At 47.7% G+C, this 18,810-nt stretch overlaps 1 protein-coding gene across 9 annotated transcripts in view; it reads right to left on the minus strand.

Annotated features, from left to right (window-relative positions):
* LOC310711811 (maestro heat-like repeat-containing protein family member 2B) overlaps positions 1-12,684 on the minus strand; it is an 89,286-nt gene extending 76,602 nt beyond the window's left edge. For all 9 annotated transcript variants that reach the window (XR_014528644.1, XR_014528645.1, XR_014528646.1 and 6 more), the window contains exons 1-6: positions 12,457-12,684; positions 9,327-9,454; positions 6,166-6,331; positions 4,705-4,803; positions 1,423-1,574; positions 227-367 (exon numbers count right to left, since the gene is read on the minus strand). Coding sequence is in view for 5 of the 9 variants with exons in the window: in XM_083514086.1 (XP_083370212.1) it covers positions 227-367; positions 1,423-1,574; positions 4,705-4,803; positions 6,166-6,331; positions 9,327-9,454; positions 12,457-12,490 (720 nt within the window). In the remaining 4 variants the exon portion in view is untranslated. The remainder of the gene's footprint in view (positions 1-226; positions 368-1,422; positions 1,575-4,704; positions 4,804-6,165; positions 6,332-9,326; positions 9,455-12,456) is intronic.
* Between the last annotated feature and the right edge of the window lie 6,126 nt (positions 12,685-18,810).

Below are 18,810 nucleotides of genomic sequence, written 5' to 3' on the forward strand. Positions count from 1 at the left end.
CCCGCTGTCCCCGGACCTGGGGCTGCGGGGAGAAGATCGCTTCTCCCCGCCGCCCCTTGCTTCAAAAGAGAAGACCCGCTGTCCCCGGGGCAAGCTTCGTTTTGCGAAGCAAGCCCATAGGGAAATTCGTCTTGCGAGGCAACTCGAAAACGAAAAAACCTTTCATTTTGCGAGTTTTTCGTCTCGCGAGGCGTTCGTCTTGCGGGGTACCACTGTATCCCTTTACTTTGGCAATGAGGAAAGAATCCAAAATCTTGCTATCTCGGAGGACTTGTGGGATCTTCCTGATGATCTCATCTTGCTTCGTTCTGCAGCGGACCAGAGCTCCTAGCATAGGCCACTGAGCTTTCATCAAGGCTTCCTTCACCTGCAAAAGGACACACGTGGAAAGAGTTTCCGTGGAGCTGAGTGCTGCTTTCAAACCAGTGCAGAGGTTCTCCAGTGGGTGGTCACAGACCAGATCAAGGTGCTCTTGGAGAAAACTGATTTTCTAGATCCATATCGTATGGGGGTTTGGGCCCGATTTTGGCACAGAAACTGCTTTCACTGCGTATGACAACCTTTTCCAGGAGAGACATAGGGGCAATGTGTCCCTGTTAATTCTCCTCGACTTCTCAGTGGCTTTTGATAACCATTGACCACAGGGTCTGTCTGGAGCAGCTGTCTTGTATTGCAATGTTGCGAACCGCCCTGACATCCATGCATGAAGGGCGATGTACACATTTATTCAAAACCCAATGGTGACGATTTAGTTTAACTAATAATAATAATTTATGTATGCGGGACACGGGTGGCGCTGTGGGTTAAACCACAGAGCCTAGGACTTGCTGATCAGAAGGTCGGCGGTTTGAATCCCTGCGATGGGGTGAGCTCCCGTTGCTCGGTCCCTGCTCCTGCCAACCTAGCAGTTCGAAAGCACGTCAAAGTGCAAGTAGATAAATAGGTACCACTCCAGCGGGAAGATAAACGGCGTTTCCGTGCACTGCTCTGGTTCGCCAGAAGCGGCTTAGTCATGCTGGCCACATGACCTAGAAAAATTGTCTGCAGACAAATGTCGGCTCCCTCGGCCAGTAAAGTGAGATGAGCGCCGTAACCCCAGAGTCAGTCATGACTGGACCTAATGGTCAGGGGTCCCTTTCCCTTTTTTATTATTTATACTCTGCCCATCTGGCTGAGTTTCCACAGCCACTCTGGGCGGCTCCCAATCGAGTATTAAAAACAATTAATTCAACAGAATTGATGATCTTGAGCCAGGGGTACCAGCTTTGCAAAGTCTGACAGTTCATTTATACCTCCAGCGCCTCCTGCTGCCCCCTAGCCGCTTAGCGCCCTCCCCTCCAAGCTAATCCCATCGGCCCGGAAGGGGAGCTACTCCCTGCTTTGGGCGCGGCTGTGATAAGATGAAACTTTCCTGGTTCTCACCTTCGGTTCCTCGTCATTCAGCCAATCGCCAGCCAAGCGTTGATAGATGGGAATGACGGGGCTGCAAAGCTGAGCTTCTGTCTCTCGTGGGAACGAACATGCTCTCCAGTTTTTGTAGTAATAGTTTATTGCCGCACAGAAATGTTCCATAACTGAATGAGTGAGAAAGAGAGAAAAAGCGTCTGAGAAGCGATTGCTTGGCACTGAAGCAATCGAAAGTCGGAGGTTGTGGGTCCACACTTGGCCACAATGGGAGACTGACCCTTCGCTCTATCCCAATTCCTAGGAGTGGGGTTAAAAAAATACAGTGGTGCCTCAGGTTAAGTACTTAATTCGTTCCGGAGGTCCGTTCTTAACCTGAAACTGTTCTTAACCTGAAGCACCACTTTAGCTAATGGGGCCTCCTGCTGCTGCCGCGCCGCCGGAGCACGATTTCTGTTCTTATCCTGAAGCAAAGTTCTTAACCTGAAGCACTATTTCTGGGTTAGCGGAGTCTGTAAACTGAAGCGTATGTAACCTGAAGCGTATGTAACCTGTGGTACCACTGTATTTGTCTTGAGGTGGAAATAGTGCTAGGCCTGTTATTACTCAGACCCGTGTCACGGGCACAACAATGGGACCTGGTCACAAGATTGGCAAGAACCAGTTAAATGGGAAACTAATGGCTGACTGTTACAGTGAAAAGCAACTCTGACATGTACAGTGGTGCCTCACAAGACGAAAAGAATCCATTCTGTGATTCTCTTCGTCTAGCGGTTTTTTCATCTTGCGAAGCAAGCCCATTGACGGATTAGCGGATTAGCGGCTTTTAGCGGCTTTTAGCGGCTTTTAGCGGCTTTTAGCGGCTTTTAGCGGCTTATCGGCTGATCAGATCAGCTGATAAGCAGCTTAGCGGCTTAGAAAAAGGGGGGAAAGGGGGGGGAACCGCAGGAACTCGCAAGACATTTTCGTCTTGCGAAGCAAGCCCATAGGAGATTCGTTTTGCGAAGCACTTCCAAAATGGAAAACTCTTTCGTCTAGTGAGTTTTCCGTCTTGCGAGGCATTCGTCTTGCGGGGCACCACTGTACAGCAAAAAGAAAAAGGTATTGAGACAGTTGTATTTCATAGGCTGTAGTTGGATGAAAAATGGTGACGTGCTGGGCTGGCCAAAGGTGGTTGGGGAGAGGGCAAACAACAACAACAACAACAACAATTTATTATCTATACCCCGCCCACTCTGGGCGGCTTCCAACAAATATCAAAATACAGTAATGCGTCAAACATTAAAAGCTTCCCTAAACAGGGCTGCATTCAGATGTCTTCTAAAAGCCTGGTAGTTGTTGTTCTCTTTGACATGTGGTGGGAGGGTGTTCCACAGGGTGGGTGCCAGGGGCGCCGACTTATAAAAAATATTGGGGGGGCCCATACCGGGGTCCTGCCGCTGGTTCGCTCGGGTAGCCGGGAGAATGCAGTTCGAGGTGGCGGTGTTGGGGAGAGACCCTCGCTCAGGGCGCCACGAGACTTGGCGGCCGGCGGCCTATCTGGGGGGTTTTGGAGCGTATTTTGGCAGAGCGATTGGGGAGGAGGGGGCTTGTTGCCAGATTCTTCAGCTGGGCCGGAGATCCGCTGCTGGGGGGTCCCTGGGCCGAGTTGTGAGCACGGCCTGCTGAAGGGAGATCCAGCCGATTGCGCGACGGGGACGGCCGGGGCTCGCGGCTAGGACGCGCGGCTGGCTGGCTGGCTGGCGAGGGAGCAGGTGGGGAGGAGGCGGGGGTCTCTTGCAATAAAAAGATCCCAAGATCCTGTGGAATGGCATGGAGGGAAAGAGTCGAGGCTTGCACCACAAGAGCCGCGGCCTGGACGCGAGGGGCGAAGGGGAAAGGCATTGGCCTCTGGCTGCTCCGAACTAACTCCCTAGTGGTCTAGGACCTCTTCCTCCCGGGTAACCGGCGGAGGGAGCCAGTTTGGGCGCGGGGTGGGTGCTTCGCTCCACTTCACACCCGATCGGACCAACCCCAAGCTTTCGAGGAAGGACGGCTCAGTCGTCAAACTCCAGAGCACCAAAGACTGGGAAGGATTCCTCCAAAAATGGAGTCCTCGAGTGGCAGCGCACTGCTCCCTAAGAGAGTGACCCTGAGCCCCCTACAAAGCAAGTGGGGAATGAAACGGATCTTCTTGCGAGCGAGAGCAGTTTCAGGCCCCCCCACCCCCCGCTCTCCTCAGCAGCATTAGATCAACCGCCCATGTTTCTACGAGTGGTACTGCTTTGCTTTGCTTTGTTTTTAAAGTAACCGCGGCGGCGGCGCTCTGCTGGAGGGGCGCCCGAGATTATTGGGGGGGGCAGAGCCCCCCAAACGAATTTTTGAGGGGGGTCGGGCCCCCTCAGGCCCCATGGAGTCGGCGCCTATGGCGGGTGCAACCCCTGAGAAGGCCCTCTGCCTGGTAACTCGGCTTCTTGCAGTGAGGGAACTGCCAGAAGGCCCTCGGCGCTGGACCTCAGTGTCTGGGTAGAACAATGGGGATGGAGACGCTCCTTCAGGAATACTGGGCTGAGGCCGTTTAGGGCTTTAAAGTTCAGCACCAACACCTTGAATTGTGTTCGGAAACGTACTGGGAGCCAGTGCAGATCTCTCAGGACTGGTGTTATGTGGTCCCGGCGGCCGCTCCCAGTCACCAGTCTAGCTGCCACATTCTGGATTAGTTGCAGTTTCCGGGTCACCTTCAAAGGTAGCCCCACATAGAGTGCTTTGCAGTAGTCCAAGCGGGAGATAACCAGAGCATGCACCACTCTGGCAAGACAGTCCACGGGCAGGGAGGGTCTCAGCCTGTGCACCGGATGGAGCTGGTAGACAGCTGCCCTGGACACAGAATGGACCTGCGCCTCCATGGACAGCTGTGAGTCCAAAATGACTCCCAGTCTGCGCACCTGGTCCTTCAGGGGCACAGTTACCCCATTCAGGACCAGGGAGTCCTCCAAACCCACTTGCCTCCTTTCCCCAAAAAACAGTGCTTCCGTTTTGAACGAAGGGGAATTTTCCCCACAGTCTGGCACTGGAAGGAGCACAACAATGGTGCCAGGCAAACTGCCCTGTAAAGAGCATTCTACAATCAGGGGGCCACCACCAAATAGGCCCTGTTGTCTCATTGACTTCCAAACTTCTCTTGGAAGGGGCGCACAGAGAATGGCACAGATGATGGTCTTTAAGGAACAGTTAGCAGTTGTAGGGGCTATACTGGAATGGAAGGAAGATGATGATATTCCATTCCCCCCCCCCGCCCGAAAAAGAAAAAGAATCACTCACCGTAGCATATTGCTTCTTTCATGTGGCTAGTCATGGGCCACTTAATCATCACCCTTAAATACACACAGGTAAGTGACAAAAACGGGATACACCTGAGTGCTGAGTGAAGAGACACAAGCAACCTTTCGTTAGAGGATGGTAATGATTTATTACAATTTAGGATCACGAACTCTGGGCAGCCCTTCTGTTGGAGATGCTTTTATATGGGACTGAACTTCAGCTGGTTTTGGTATGCAAACACACAAACTTCTGTTGCAGTGTGGCCCTTCCTGAGGTTAGATCCCCTAGCGTGGCCTGGGTGAAATTAAACAGAACCAGCTTTGTCAAGTCACTAGTTCTCAGTAATAAATATATATATATATTTGACGATTTAGAAAATTTGGAAAATATTTAAAGTGACTTTTCCCAAGAGGCCAAAATCCTGGCTCCTTCATGGGGAATTTTGTGGGTGCTTGGGAACCTGGGGGCCCAGGAAACCAGCACCTATGGAAGGGGGAGAGAAAAACCCTCTTTCCAAAGGAAGAATGGTTGATGGAAATCTTGGAAGATGCAGAGAGGGTGAAATTGACGGCGCTGATAGAAGATACAAATTTATTTATTTTATTTTGTTTAACATAATTATTACAAAATATGAGCAAAATATTGCAAATACATACATATTTCAGGTAAGCACACACATATATGAAAAAGAAGAAAAGAAGAAAAGATAAAAAGAAGAAAAGAAAAAAGAAGAAAAAATAAAGAGGAAAAAAGAAGAAAAGTTGGAAGATTTTCTTCCAAATTTATTCTACAAATATCTCAATATGAAAATAATAATAAAATTTCATTGATTGACTTCCATCGCTTACACCGCGCTTCCTTTATACATTTTAAGCAAGATTGTATCTATTATTCTGCATTTTCCCTATACTATCTCACACAAATATTCTAATCAATAAGTTTTCTAAATATTTCATAAATCTATTCTAAACACAAGCAATACCTTACATTTAATCTTTGTCTACATAAATAATCATTTAAACATTTCCATTGTTTTTGGATTATATTTTTTGGTTTTTGTATTCTCAAATTTAGAATCTTTTTAAAGAAGACTGGAAACTCTTTTCTTGTCTATATAAAAAGTTATTTCCCATATGCAAAGACCACAGCAGGGTTTAAAGTGTAAGAAAACAGCAGAAAAAAATTAAGACGGAACCCTAAAATGCAATTGTATTTGAGTTATAAACAGCGATGACGGGCAAGTGGGAAGTCACTAGTTTAACTGGAATATAATTGTTGAGTAACAAATGCAATTTTCTATACGGAAAGAAGAACAACATATTATTACAAAAGAAATCACTAGTCCTCAGTGTTTCCCCCCACACCCCATATGTAAATTGCATCCTATCTGAGATGGGAATCAAGCCCTTTTTTCCTTCAATGGGAGAACATGCAACAGTGAAGAACAGGAGGGAGTCCTACCGTAGCGAGAGGCCAGGTTGCCCAGGGTCCTGAAAACCATGTGGTGAGGGAGGATCCCAGTCTTGACATTCTTTTGAAGTCTGTACATCACATCATTGAAAAGAGAGCTTGCCAGAGATAGGAGGACATCATTGGCTTGCTGGACGATTCTCCCAGACGCATCTTTCTAAGGAAGCAGAAAGTCTTGTAGGTTTGTGGTGGTCAGTCTGGATTATGCTGCCCAGTTCTTGGCCTTCTGTGCCCAGTGAGGGTTGGGATCTAATGGGGGAGATTGTTGAACTTGGGTGTCAAGACCCCGCAGCCACCCCCTCGTTGGAAATAACTCACGCAAGGACACAGATATTAGGTTTATGTTACTGGGCAAAATTTTGGCCACAACTTTATTGAAAATACAGAAAGTGAGTGGTATTGGCTTAGGCACTGATTGGACCCAACTATATCTGACTCCTGCCCCCTGCGCAGGGAGTCCGGTAAGGGTAAATCACCGGAAGGGGGAGCCCCGTGGATGCAGACCAACTGGAGCTCCCCCTGTTGTTCCCTTTGGGGGTTGTGTCATGGCCCTAGCCCAGCCCTGGACTTCGGACAAGATCCACCCCACCCCCGGATTCCTTTAACGGAATACCTTTAAGCATGGAGGAGCAGGTGATGGCCACACCTCCCCCCCACAAGGTCAAACAATGCCTAACCGCAACCCTAACAAAGTTGTGACAATTGCTACAAGGCAGGTGAAAACCACATGGCCAGTGCCAATTTGCCAAGTGGAAAAATTCCTACCAGGCCCCTCTGACAACCAAGGCGACCAACCGAAGTCCATAGCAAGTCCATTGCCTAACCTGCAAAATAGGGAGGGAGGGCGGGTTGATTGAGGAAGCGAGCCAAAGAGGAAGTCCTCTGGCTCGCTCCTATATTTAAACGGCTGCGGCCACCACCACCCCTGGCCAGCGGATTGGCTGCCCGGGCTTTGACGTGGCCGTGATCCCCCAGGCAATGGGGGACAAAGTCCCCCACTCCCGGTGGGGAGTGGGTGGCCACGCGGTCCACCACAACTCCTTCCCACTGGGAAGTGGAGTGGATTTCTCAGACTAGCTTCTATGTAAGACAATGACCTGAGCTGGGTACTTAATTTTTTTCTTCAGGATCCCCAAAGAATGATCTAGGTTAGAAGGACTACAACTAAGTCATGGCTGGCCTTTCTTCCATTGCCTTAGTCACCTTTCCTTGAACGATTCCATCAACGCTTTTACACATCACTTGGGAAGACAGGTGAACTAATGCCAGTGTACTGGAAGAAGCAAAGATCACCAGTGTTGAAGCAATGATTCTCCAACATCAACTTCGTTGGACTGGTCATGTTTTGTGGATGCCTGTAGTGGTTGGGAGTTACTCGTGCGTAATCCTGCTCCGTTTGAGCATCGGATTGCCTGGTTAAACCCTCCGGACTGCGCAGCCCATCTCAGCGTGGCTGCTCTTAGTCACTCGTAGAATCTGTCTGTGGGCGTTTCTTAAAGCGTTGCCAACATAAGAGTTGTTTGACGCCCAATCGTTTCCGCCTCTCACTGCGCGGGAGTCTCCTGCGCAGGGTGGGCGTGGGCAGTGGGGTGCTTGGGCTCTCCTCGCTAACTTCCAATGAAGAGTCCTGGAGCCCCTGCACCTCCCTGTCCCGTTGCTCTCCTGGATCCCTGGTGTTACACTCATTCTCTTCCCCTTCTTCCCGGCTGAGTCTCCCTCTAGCGCTTGGACCTTCCCCTGCAGAATCAGAGGCCCTCTCCTTCTCCCGTGCCTCTGATGGCAGTTCCCTGACAATGCCTGATGATCGTCTTCCAAAGCAACTACTCTATTGCAAACTTAAGAATGGAAAGCGTAATGCTGGTGGTCAACCAAAGAGGTTCAAAGGCTTTCTCATGGCAAATCTAAAAAAATGTAGTATAAACACCGACAATTGGGAAACACTGGCCTGCGAGTGCTCCAGTTGGGGAACAGCCTTTACCAAAGGTATCATGGGCTTTGAAGACACTCGAACTCAGGATACAAGGGAGAAATGTGCTAAGAGGAAGGCACGCTTGGCAAATCCACACTGTGATCAACTCCTGCCCAGAAACCAATGTCCCCACTGTGGAAGGATGTGTGGATCCAGAATTGGCCTCCACAGTCACTTTACGGACACACTGCTAAGACCGTGTTCATGGAAGACAATCTTACTCGGCTACGAGGGATTGCCAAAGAAGAAGAAGAAGAAACTAAAAGGTCTCAAATGTAGCCCTCACTAGATGGGATAGGGAGTCAGTCACACGGCTGCCATTTTCAAGGGCAACTCTCTCTTCTTTGAGATGTGCAGTCCTACTCTAAGAAACAGGATTTTGTACAACAGTCACTCTTAACTAACCAGAAAGGTCCCTGAAAATTCTTGTGGGGATATTCAGATTAAAGAGTTACAGTCAACATTCATCCTACTCCGAATGTTCTCATTGACATTAATGGAATTGACTGCCTTAGTAGAGCATGTCATTTAAGGCAGCAAAACATAATTTTTGCAAATTTCTTAAGTGAGGGGGTCTTAAAAATAATTTTGTGTGCGTGAGGAATTCAAATCTGCTATTATTTTTTTGACTGGACAATATTTAGCTTGGTGAGTCTATGTTTGATGAAGAAGCACAAAAACTGCTTTCGGAAAACCAAAGAATTTTAATTTTGCCTACTGGAAGGTTATGCTAAATAATAATATGCTAAATAATAATGTCAGGTTATGCTAAATAATAATATCAATAATAACTGCAAGTTGTTGTTGTTTAGTCGTTTAGTCGTGTCCGACTCTTTGTGACCCCCTGGACCAGAGCACGCCAGGCACTCCTGTCTTCCACTGCCTTCCGCAGTTTGGTCAAACTCATGCTGGTAGCTTCGAGAACACTGTCCCCCCATCTGCAAGTACTTGGCAATCATTTAAATGATGCTATGCAATTTTACACATGTTTTACTTACCAAGCAAAACTAAATTATATTAATGTAACCAAACTATATTTTGAATTCCCATGTCACATTATAAGTACCACTCTTTTTTGGAATTTGAAAGTTTAAAAATTTGACATGCCTTGCTACCTTTGGCCCACCTGCTCTGAGTACAACCCAAAGCACTTGAACCCACATGATGTCAGTTCTGTTCCTACCTCCTTCAGCATCTCCACCAACACATGAATGGCCGCATCAATGTTCGGTGGTCCGACCCACTGGATGAGATTTTGGGCAGCCAGGTCGGCATTTTGCTCAGCGCTGCAGCAGATGTAGTTGTAAATTTCTGAAAGGCAACACGGGTCATTGTACTGGTTGTCACTGATGGATGTGTGTATCTGATCTGCTGGTTTTGAAGAACCACAAATGCAACAAGCGCCTATTCCTCAAACTGCCACAGGCCTCCTCCGCCTTTGCAGGGGCGGAGCAAGGTGGGTGCGGTGGGTGTGGTTCGCCACACGTGTCACCTCCGAGGGGGGAGAGAAAATGCTGTGTGGCACTCAACACCTGTGAGAGATGCTTTGGTGTTGCAATGTGCAGGCCTTGCGAGGAACTTATGCCTTATGAGGAACGGCTAAGGGAGCTGGGCATGTTTAGCCTGGAGAAGAGGAGGTTAAGGGGTGATATGATAGCCATGTTCAAATATATAAAAGGATGTCACATAGAGGAGGAAGAAAGGTTGTTTTCTGCTGCTCCAGAGAAGCGGACACGGAGCAATGGATCCAAACTACAAGAAAGAAGATTCCACCTAAACATTAGGAAGAACTTCCTGACAGTAAGAGCTGTTCGACAGTGGAATTTGCTGCCAAGGAGTGTGGTGGAGTCTCCTACTTTGGAGGTCTTTAAGCAGAGGCTTGACAACCATATGTCAGGAGTGCTCTGATGGTGTTTCCTGCTTGGCAGGGGGTTGGACTCGATGGCCCTTGTGGTCTCTTCCAACTCTATGATTCTAGGCTTCCAAAACAGTCCACCTGCCAGCTCAACCTCAGCTGTAGGGCAGCAGGCAGACTCCTTGTCGCAAGGCATGCAATCTCTGCAAAAGAAGCTCAAAAAAGCTCAGCAACTCTGGCTCTCCCCCAAAATATGAAATAAAGTCAAACCATTTTTGCAGGCAAAAATAAAAATATTCAATGGGGCAGGGGGGACAATAAATTTTCCGCATCGGGTACCACCTAACCTTGCTACACCACTGCCCCCTTGAACTTAATTTGCTCATTTATTCATCTTCTTTAAATATATGTAGCTGTTTGCAAGTGTAACATGCAGTTTGACATCACGCTGCACACCCAGTCTTCAGTCCTCTCCTGGGAGTGGGGGAAATGTTCTATTTATTTTGCATTTAAAGACGAACCTACCGAATTTTCACTTGTTCAGAACTGTATGTGAATCCACAACCGTTCTGCAGAATTTGCACTTCTCTGAAATCTGCAGTGGAGTTCTCAAAAAACAACAACACGTGTATGGTAATATTATTCTAAGGTAAAGTGTCTCCGCAGAAGTATGACTTAAAAGAACATCAAAAATTGCATTCTGTGAGGGGTAATTGCTTTGCAAAATTGCACGCGAAATGAGCATGTTAGGAGAAATTTGCAACAACAAGAAAAAACAATGAGCTTTCATAGACTCATAGAATTGTAGGATTTGAAGGGACACTCAGGATCGTATCATTCAACCACCAGCAATGCAGCTGTCAATCTTGCAACCTTGTCATTATCAGCGCCTCATTCTAACCAGCTGAGCTATTCAGTTTCACAAGGACTTTATAAATTGCAAACTGATACGGCAATGCAGAGAACTGAAGACAGAGAAAAGGAGGAACTGAGTGGAATTGAAACGGACAGTTTCGCTCATTCCTCCTCTCTCCCCACATAGAATCATAGAATCCTAGAGTTGGAAGAGACCACAAGGGCCATCGAGTCCAACCCCCTGCCAAGCAGGAAACACCATCAGAGCACTCCTGACATATGGTTGTCAAGCCTCTGCTTAAAGACCTCCAAAGTAGGAGACTCCACCACACTCCTTGGCAGCAAATTCCACTGTCAAACAGCTCTTACTGTCAGGAAGTTCTTCTTAATGTTTAGGTGGAATCTTCTTTCTTGTAGTTTGGATCGATTGCTCCATGTCCGCTTCTCTAGAGCAGCAGAAAACAACCTTTCTCCCTCCTCTATGTGACATCCTTTTATATATTTGAACATGTCTACTTCCTTCTCAGATACTTGTAGCTTTAAAAGTTCTTGTCGAGGAATGTTTGTAAAACGCTGAGTAGGCAACAATCTGGGCCATTCTGCAGGTGAAAGCTCTACAGTGATAACAAGTTCTTGCTTGTTTTGTTCTTGCAAGAATTACCATATTTTTCGCTCTATAGGACACACTTTTTCCTCTCCAAAAATGAAGGGGAAATGTGTGTGCGTCCTATGGAGCGAATGCAGGCTCCTTGGCTTCAGCGATAGCAACGGGAAGCCTCCGAAGCGCAGAGGGAGCGCTCCCTCCGCACTCTGGAGGCTTCGCGTTGCTTTTGCTGAAGCCTGGAGAGCGAGAGGGGTCGGTGCGCACTGACCCCTCTCGCTCTCCAGGCTTCAGGCAGTTATCCACAAGCCTTCGGAGCGCAGCAGGAGTTCTCCCTGCGCTCTGAAGGCTTGCGGATAGCAGCCTGAAGCCTGAAGCCCAGGCAGTGCAGCGCCAACTCCTGCTGCGCTCCCCAGGTTTCAGGCAGCTATCCGCAAGCCTTTGGAGCGCACCCCCAGCGCCGCAAGCTCCGGGAGCGGCGGCAAGGCTGCGCGCAACCTTGCCGCCGCTCCCAGACCTGTTCTGGGGGCTGGGGTTGGGGAAGCTCGGGCTTCCCCCACCCCAGCCCTGCGGCTAAAAACAAAGCCAAGACAGCGAGCAGGATCCATCCCACTCCCTGTCTTGGCTTCTGCCAGAGCCGCGCACAGCCTCTCCCGGCTGGAGAGATTGCACACAGCTAAAGAGGAAGCCAAGACAGCCAGCGGAATGGATCCCGCTCGCTGTCTTGGCTTCTTTGCTCTTTGGGGCTGGGGGGGGGGAATAATTTTTTTCTCTCCCCCCCTAAAAACTAGGTGCACCCTATGGTATGGTGCACCCTATGGAGCGAAAAATACGGTAAGTAAAGCATGGGTGTTTTTTTTTTTTTAAAAAAGAAAATAATTCCTGATTGTCAAAGTGGACGCTGTTATTCTTCAAGGATCAGGATGTGCTAAGTAGGAATGATGGGAATTATAGGCCAAAACAGCTCAGGGGAGGCTAATTCAGATTGATTGCCTCACCTACCTCTCATTGTCTTTAAGTCACCAGATACATCCATGACGGACGCCGTCAGTCAACTATCACACCAGTTCGCAGGCCAAAGGGCTGCCTCACAGCCTTGCCAGGAACTCGGAGCCAAGTAACAGGGCAAGCCCGTGCATGTTTACTCGGAAGTAAGTCCCACTGAGTTGAAGGGGGCTTACTCCCAAGTAAACGTGCACAGCACTGCAGCCCGAGTGGAAAGCAAACAGAGCTGGGGCTTCCATTGTGATATGGGTGGTGATGGTGTCATACTTTACTAAAGCAACCTGACCAATGACGGCCCTGGAATCGACGGGGGATTGTTGACACCATTAAGACCTGGAGATTATTGCCTCAGACCTGCGTCCTTGGATATACACACCAATGCCTCTAGCAGGAACGTTTTGGCAAAGTTGTGAATGGCGGCTAACAGATTGAGGTTGAATCCTGACAAGACAGAAGTACTGTTTTGGGGGGAAAGGAGGCGGGCAGGTGTGGAGGACTCCCTGGTCCTGAACGGGGTAACTGTGCCCCTGAAGGACCAGGTGCGCAGCCTGGGAGTCATTCTGGACTCTCAGCTGTCCATGGAGGCGCAGGTCAAATCCGTGTCCAGGGCAGCTGTTTACCAGCTCCATCTGGCATGCAGGATGAGACCCGACCTGCCCACGGACTGTCTCACCAGAGTGGTGCATGCTCTGGTTATCTCCCGCTTGGACTACTGCAATGCGCTCTACGTGGGGCTGCCTTTGAAGGTGACCCGGAAACTACAACTAATCCAGAACGCGGCAGCTAGACTGGTGACTGGGAGTGGCCACCGAGACCGTATAACACCGGTCTTGAAAGACCTACATTGGCTCCCAGTACATTTCTGAGCACAATTCAAAGTGTTGGTGCTGACCTTGAAAGCCCTAAATGGACTCGGTCCAGTATACCGGAAGGAGCGTCTCCACCTCCATCGTTCTGCTTGGATGCTGAGGTCCAGCGCTGAGGGCCTTCTGGTGGTTCCCTCATTGCGAGAAGTGAGGTTACAGGGAACCAGGCAGAGGGCCTTCTCGGTAGTGGCACCCGCCCTGTGGAACGCCCTCCCACCAGATGTCAAAGAGAACAACTACCAGACTTTTAGAAGACATCTGAAGGTGGCCCTGTTTAGGGAAGCTTTTAATGACTGATGCATTCCTGTGTTTTAATATTTTGTTGGAAACCGCCCAGAGTGTCTGGGGAAGCCCAGCCAGATGGGCGGGGTATAAATAATAAATTATTATTATTATTATTATTATTATTATTATTATTATTAGTTCTGACACTCCATATCTTGAACCCCATTAGACCCAGCTAGCATTCCCAATGGTCAGGGATGGTGGGAGTTGTAGTTTACCAGCACCTGGAAGGACACTGATTCTCCATACATGGCTTATACCAATGCCCACACATTTCCCTTTATCATAGAATCATAGAATTATAGAGTTGGAAGAGACCACAAGGGCCATCGAGTCCAACCCCCTGCCAAGCAGGAAACACCATCAGAGCACTCCTGACATATGGTTGTCAAGCCTCTGCTTAAAGACCTCCAAAGTAGGAGACTCCACCACACTCCTTGGCAGCAAATTCCACTGTCGAACAGCTCTTACTGTCAGGAAGTTCTTCCTAATGTTTAGGTGGAATCTTCTTTCTTGTAGTTTGGATCCATTGCTCCATGTCCGCTTCTCTGGAGCAGCAGAAAACAACCTTTCTCCCTCCTCTATATGACATCCTTTTATATATTTGAACATGGCTATCATATCACCCCTTAACCTCCTCTTTTCCAGGCTAAACATGCCCAGCTCCCTTAGCCGTTCCTCATAAGGCATCGTTTCCAGGCCTTTGACCATTTTGGTTGCCCTCCTCTGGACACGTTCCAGTTTGTCAGTGTCCTTCTTGAATTGTGGTGCCCAGAACTGGACACAGTACTCCAGGTGTGGTCTGACCAGAGCAGAATACAGTGGCACTATTACTTCCCTTGATCTAGATGCTATACTCCTATTGATGCAGCCCAGAATTGCATTGGCTTTTTTAGCTGCCGCGTCACACTGTTGGCTCATGTCAAGTTTGTGGTCAACCAAGACTCCTAGATCCTTTTCACATGTACTGCTCTCAAGCCAAGTGTCACCCATCTTGTATTTGTGCCTCTCACAAGAAGGGAGGAGAGAGAGAGAGAGAATATGAACACCAAAACAGTGTTCAGCTTATTTTTCAGTTGCTATTCTGTTCATAAGGTTTTCTAGATTATAAATGTTTTATTGATGATTTGTTAATCATGCCTTATGCTGCAACTGTGATGTTTAGTCTGTGGTTGTTGTTGTTTCTTGTCGCTGGCTTATTAACAGTGTTTTATAGATTGTAATTGTTTTGTTGACAATTTGTTAATTATATGGTGTTAACTGAATAATAGGAAAAGCTTTCAGATGGGTGTTTTTTTCTGCAGGTATCTTCTGCAACATGTCACTGAGTGCAATACAGTGCTAAAGGTAAAGGTAAAGGTAAAGGGACCCTGACCATTAGTCCAGGCACGGATGACTCTGGGGTTGCGACGATCATCTCGCTTTATTGGCCGAGGGAGCCAGCGTACAGCTTCCAGGTCACGTGGCCAGCATGACTAAGCCGCTTCTGGCGAACCAGAGCAGAACAAGGAAACACCATTTACCTTCCCGCTGGAGTGGTACCTATTTATCTACTTGCACTTTTACGTGCTTTCGAACTGCTAGGTTGGCAGGAGCAGGGACCGAGCAACGGGAGCTCATCCCGTCGCGGGGATTCGAATCGCCGACCTTCTGATCGGCAAGTCCTAGGCTCTGTGGTTTAGACCACAGCGCCACCCGCGTCCTTGCAATACAGTGGTACCTCGGGTTAAGTACTTAATTCATTCTGGAGGTCCATTCTTAACCTGAAACTGTTCTTAACCTGAAGCACCACTTTAGCTAATGGGGCCTCCCGCTGCTGCCGTGCCGCCGGAGCATGATTTCTGTTCTCATCCTGAAGCAAAGTTCTTAACCCGAGGTACTATTTCTGGGTTAGCGGAGTCTGTAACCTGAAGCATATGTAACCCGAGGTACCACTGTAATAGTGAGCAGGTGATGGATTTCTACTGGAGAGTCCACACATGTTGTTCTGCTGCATGGTGATGTTGGGGATGCTGTTCTTCCTGTTACTGCCACCTGGAGGGGAACTCCAGCGCTACAGTGCAACAAAGCTGTGCAAAAACAAAACCAGGAATATTTGGGATTATGAAAAGCAGGGGTCCCTTGACCCTTGAGTCTCTTCCCAGTTCAAGTGGGGTTGGTGGAGTGGTTCAGGGTGGGCTTGATGCAAATTTGCCCCACGTTGACAGCGGGAACATCATTCCCAGAGTTAACGATATTTCCTCCAACCCAAAAATGTGTGCAGAAAACAAGTATATAGTAATTTTGCAGCATGAACCAGTGGCGTAGTGTGGGTTGCCAGCACCCAGGGCTGCACAGAGGGGAGGGGGAGGGACAGAAACAAACAGAGTACACATGAGCATTCAACTGCCTAATGGCATCCACAACACCCAGGAGATCTCAGCAGCAGAGATAAGATAAAGAAGAGCCGTTCCATTGTCCAGAGAGGTCACTTCCTGGTTCACATGGAGAAGCCGTTTTCAGTGAAGCCCATTTTCAAATCTTATATTTCCTTCACTAGTTTCTTGACCTCCTCACACCTCCCATTTTGTATTCCAGTTCAAATATTAAATTCAGCAAATCCCTACCCTCTAACATTTATCCTTACTCCATATATTAACCAATTATTATAAATATCCATTTCCAATTATCAATCCCTATTTACATTTTCTTAAGCATCTCTTTACCAGTACCACTTATTTTCAATCAAACGTCATTTTAACATTCCTTAATTTTACAGTGCTTCTGCAGGTAATCTTTAAATTTCTTCCAGTCTTCCTCCACTGACTCTTCTCCCTGGTCACGGATTCTGCCAGTCATCTCTGCCAGTTCCATGTAGTCCATGACCTTCATCTGCCATTCTTCCAGTCTGGGTAGCTCCTGTGTCTTCCAATATTTTGCGATGAGTAATCTTGCTGCTGCTGTAGCATACATAAAAAAAGTTCTGTCCTTCTTTGGCACCAATTGGCCTTCAATGCCCAGAAGAAAGGCCTCTGGTTTCTTCAAGAAGGTATATTTAAATTCCTTTTTCAGTTCATTATATATCATTTCCCAGAAAGCCTTAATCCTTGGGCACGTCCACCAAAGGTGGAAGAAAGTACCCTCAGTTTCTTTACATTTCCAACATTTATTATCGGGCAAATGGTAGATTTTTGCAAGCTTGACTGGTGTCATGTACCACCTATAAATCATTTTCATAATATTCTCTCTAAGGGCATTACATGCCGTGAATTTCATACCGGTGGTCCACAACTGTTCCCAGTCAGCAAACATAATGTTATGGCCAACGTCCTGTGCCCATTTAATCATAGCAGATTTAACCGTTTCATCCTGAGTATTCCATTTTAACAGCAAGTTATACATTCTTGATAGTATCTTAGTATTGGGGTCTAACAATTCTGTTTCCAGCTTTGATTTTTCCACCCGGAAGCCGATTTTTTTGTCTAAATTGTATACCTCTCTTATTTGAAAATAATGTAGCCAATCTCGCACTCTATCTTTTAATTTCTCAAAACTCTGCAGTTTGAATTTGTCTCCAGAGTTGGACATGACTAAATGACTAAACAACAACAGCATGAACACAACATGAAAAATGCATTAGGTTGGGGAACATGTTTGCAAAAATAGCGTCTTTTCCTTCGCTGGAGCAATTTTTTTGCTACTTTTCATTTAATTTCTCTCCTCATTGCTTGTTTTAGTATTCCTGTCTCCTCTCCTTGCAAGTTTGCTGTCTTTACCTCCTCCCTCCCAGGCAGCCTCCTTTATCGCTAGCATCCCTTATCTCCCTCCTGATCACTTGCTGATCAGCTGCTCAGCGGCTTCGTTTCAACACCCCCTTCCCTCTTTCTAAAAAAAAAAAAAGCACAATCCGCTTTTTGCCCCTGGGAAATTCGGCTCCAGGGACCACGCACTCACCACTTACTCCATAAGATGCATAGACATTTCCCCTTACTTTTTAGGAGGGAAAAAGTGCGCCTTATGGAGCGAAAAATACGGCATATTAAAAGAAAGGCACACCGGAATGCTGGCGGAGACAGAACGCTGATCTGAGCTTGGCCTGATCCCTTTCGTTGCAAAGCTGGCTGGGAAACAACGTCTCTTAATCGTTTGTGAACTTTGCAGCTAAGCAGAGTTCTACCCTAGCGTTTCTCAGGTACTTAAGCTTTTCCCCAACTGCGGCATCAACTCTTCCACCTTCCAGGAAGTGCCCTTCCCCAGATGTCCAAACATTGGCAAGCCGTAAAACAGCGCTGCTAATTAACACTCGGATCTTGGAATCCACTCTGAGGTCAAACGTCCACCAGCATTTGCCGGCAGAAAAGATCCCAGATGTTTCTCTGTTTGCTTAGGCAGGCCCCCAAATTTATTGTACTTCATTAAAAGAAAGAAAGAAAAACGGGAGATCTGGCAACGTAAAAGCATTTCTGCATGTAGAACACACACACCCTACTTGAGACGTGACGGTCCTGTAATATTGCCCTCCGACGGGGTGCGGGTGGGTGTGGAGCTGAGTGATTTAAGGTACCCCCCCCCCAGCCCTGACTGAAGCCTTTCCACTGGTTCCTCGCCTTTGCCTCCCAGTATCAATGAAGGAATTAAATCATGACATTAAAACACTGAGAGGCTGTTTTCATTGGCGTGGGCCAACATGATCTAATTCAAATGTCACGAAACGTCAGCCCTGCCTGGTCCCCTCCTTGACGGATGGATGAATAATAAAGACCTCTTCTCAGCCAAGGACAGTAAATTTAATAATCTCCGTGACCCGATACTGTTTGAATCCTTAAAAGATTTATAACAATGGAGCAATGTGTCTGAAACCTCCCCCTACCAAATCGTATGCTCCACAGAAACTCCTCTACCCCAGATTCCTGACACACTACTGTCAAGACCTTTCTTGCGCCAAACTCTCCAAAAGATATTGATTATGCCTTATCGGTCACATATGCCCCAAGTTTCCGACGTTTGGAGTCCTCCTTGCAGCGAGCCACTTGCTCACAGGTGGTCTGAATTTGGGCAAAGCCCGAACGGAGATTTAATATTTCATAAGTGCCTGCTCCATCTCAGGGCTCTGTTATTGACACCACATGGGACGCCAGGAAATTAGGTCTTTCTGGGAACGGTTTGCAGAAGTATGCGGCCCGTCAGGCCCTTTCTCAGGGGTGCATTAAGGAGAGAGAGG

Source organism: Podarcis liolepis (assembly GCF_965112155.1).
Source record: "Podarcis liolepis genome assembly, chromosome: 1".
NCBI classification, from domain to species: domain Eukaryota; kingdom Metazoa; phylum Chordata; class Lepidosauria; order Squamata; family Lacertidae; genus Podarcis; species Podarcis liolepis.